Here is a 560-nt window from a genome sequence, read left to right on the forward strand (position 1 = left end):
ATGGGACCGATGATGGGACGTAGCTTGGAATATTATCACGATTTTACACCATGGTCATGGAACAAATGTCCAAATTGTCGAAATTTGCGACGGAATGGGGGTAGTCGAAGATCCCTAAGTTTTAGACATGCAAGTGTTGTTGCGTCTTAAAATGAATTACCGTTGTCGAGCATTGACACATCCACGGTGGCGGTCACATGTGTAAAGCACGACATTAATACGTAGGAAGGAAATCATGCGTGTAACTCGATGCACAATTGTGTCAAGAGCGATCTGTCTATATTTCTGCGGGTGGTTGTCCAAACACGATTGATATAAACAATGGCGTGAATTTCTTGATTCAGAAGGCAAACCCTCAAGAGGCTTATCAAACCTCTTCATTACGCCTGAAGCTTGTCAACTATTGCAAACTTAGTCTTTGTGAAGGACAGTTTGGCAAACAAGTACGGTGTCGTTACTCATCGTTTGAGATCGTGATGAGCATGCTACTCAAAATGAAAATTTTCTCGAGGTTAAGGACGAGCTAGTGATTGTTGTGGATGATAAACTTCGAGCGCTTG

The 560-nt window shown here is 42.5% G+C and overlaps 1 protein-coding gene across 1 annotated transcript; it reads right to left on the reverse strand.

Moving 5' to 3' along the window:
- Window positions 1–140: 140 nt before the first annotated feature.
- Window positions 141–559, reverse strand: PHALS_15238 (uncharacterized protein). Its single transcript, XM_024730555.2, has one exon. The coding sequence runs from the start codon at window positions 379–381 to the stop codon at window positions 157–159; it is 225 nt and encodes a 74-aa protein (XP_024580821.1). The 5' UTR covers window positions 382–559; the 3' UTR covers window positions 141–156.
- Between the last annotated feature and the right edge of the window lies 1 nt (window position 560).

Source organism: Plasmopara halstedii (genome assembly GCF_900000015.1).
Source record: "Plasmopara halstedii genome assembly, contig: Scaffold_1211, whole genome shotgun sequence".
NCBI classification, from domain to species: domain Eukaryota; phylum Oomycota; class Peronosporomycetes; order Peronosporales; family Peronosporaceae; genus Plasmopara; species Plasmopara halstedii.

Coding starts and splice junctions, on each gene's coding strand:
- PHALS_15238 (XM_024730555.2), bottom strand. CDS start 381: ATGAAGAGGTTTGATAAGCCTCTTGAGGGTTTGCCTTCTGAATCAAGA.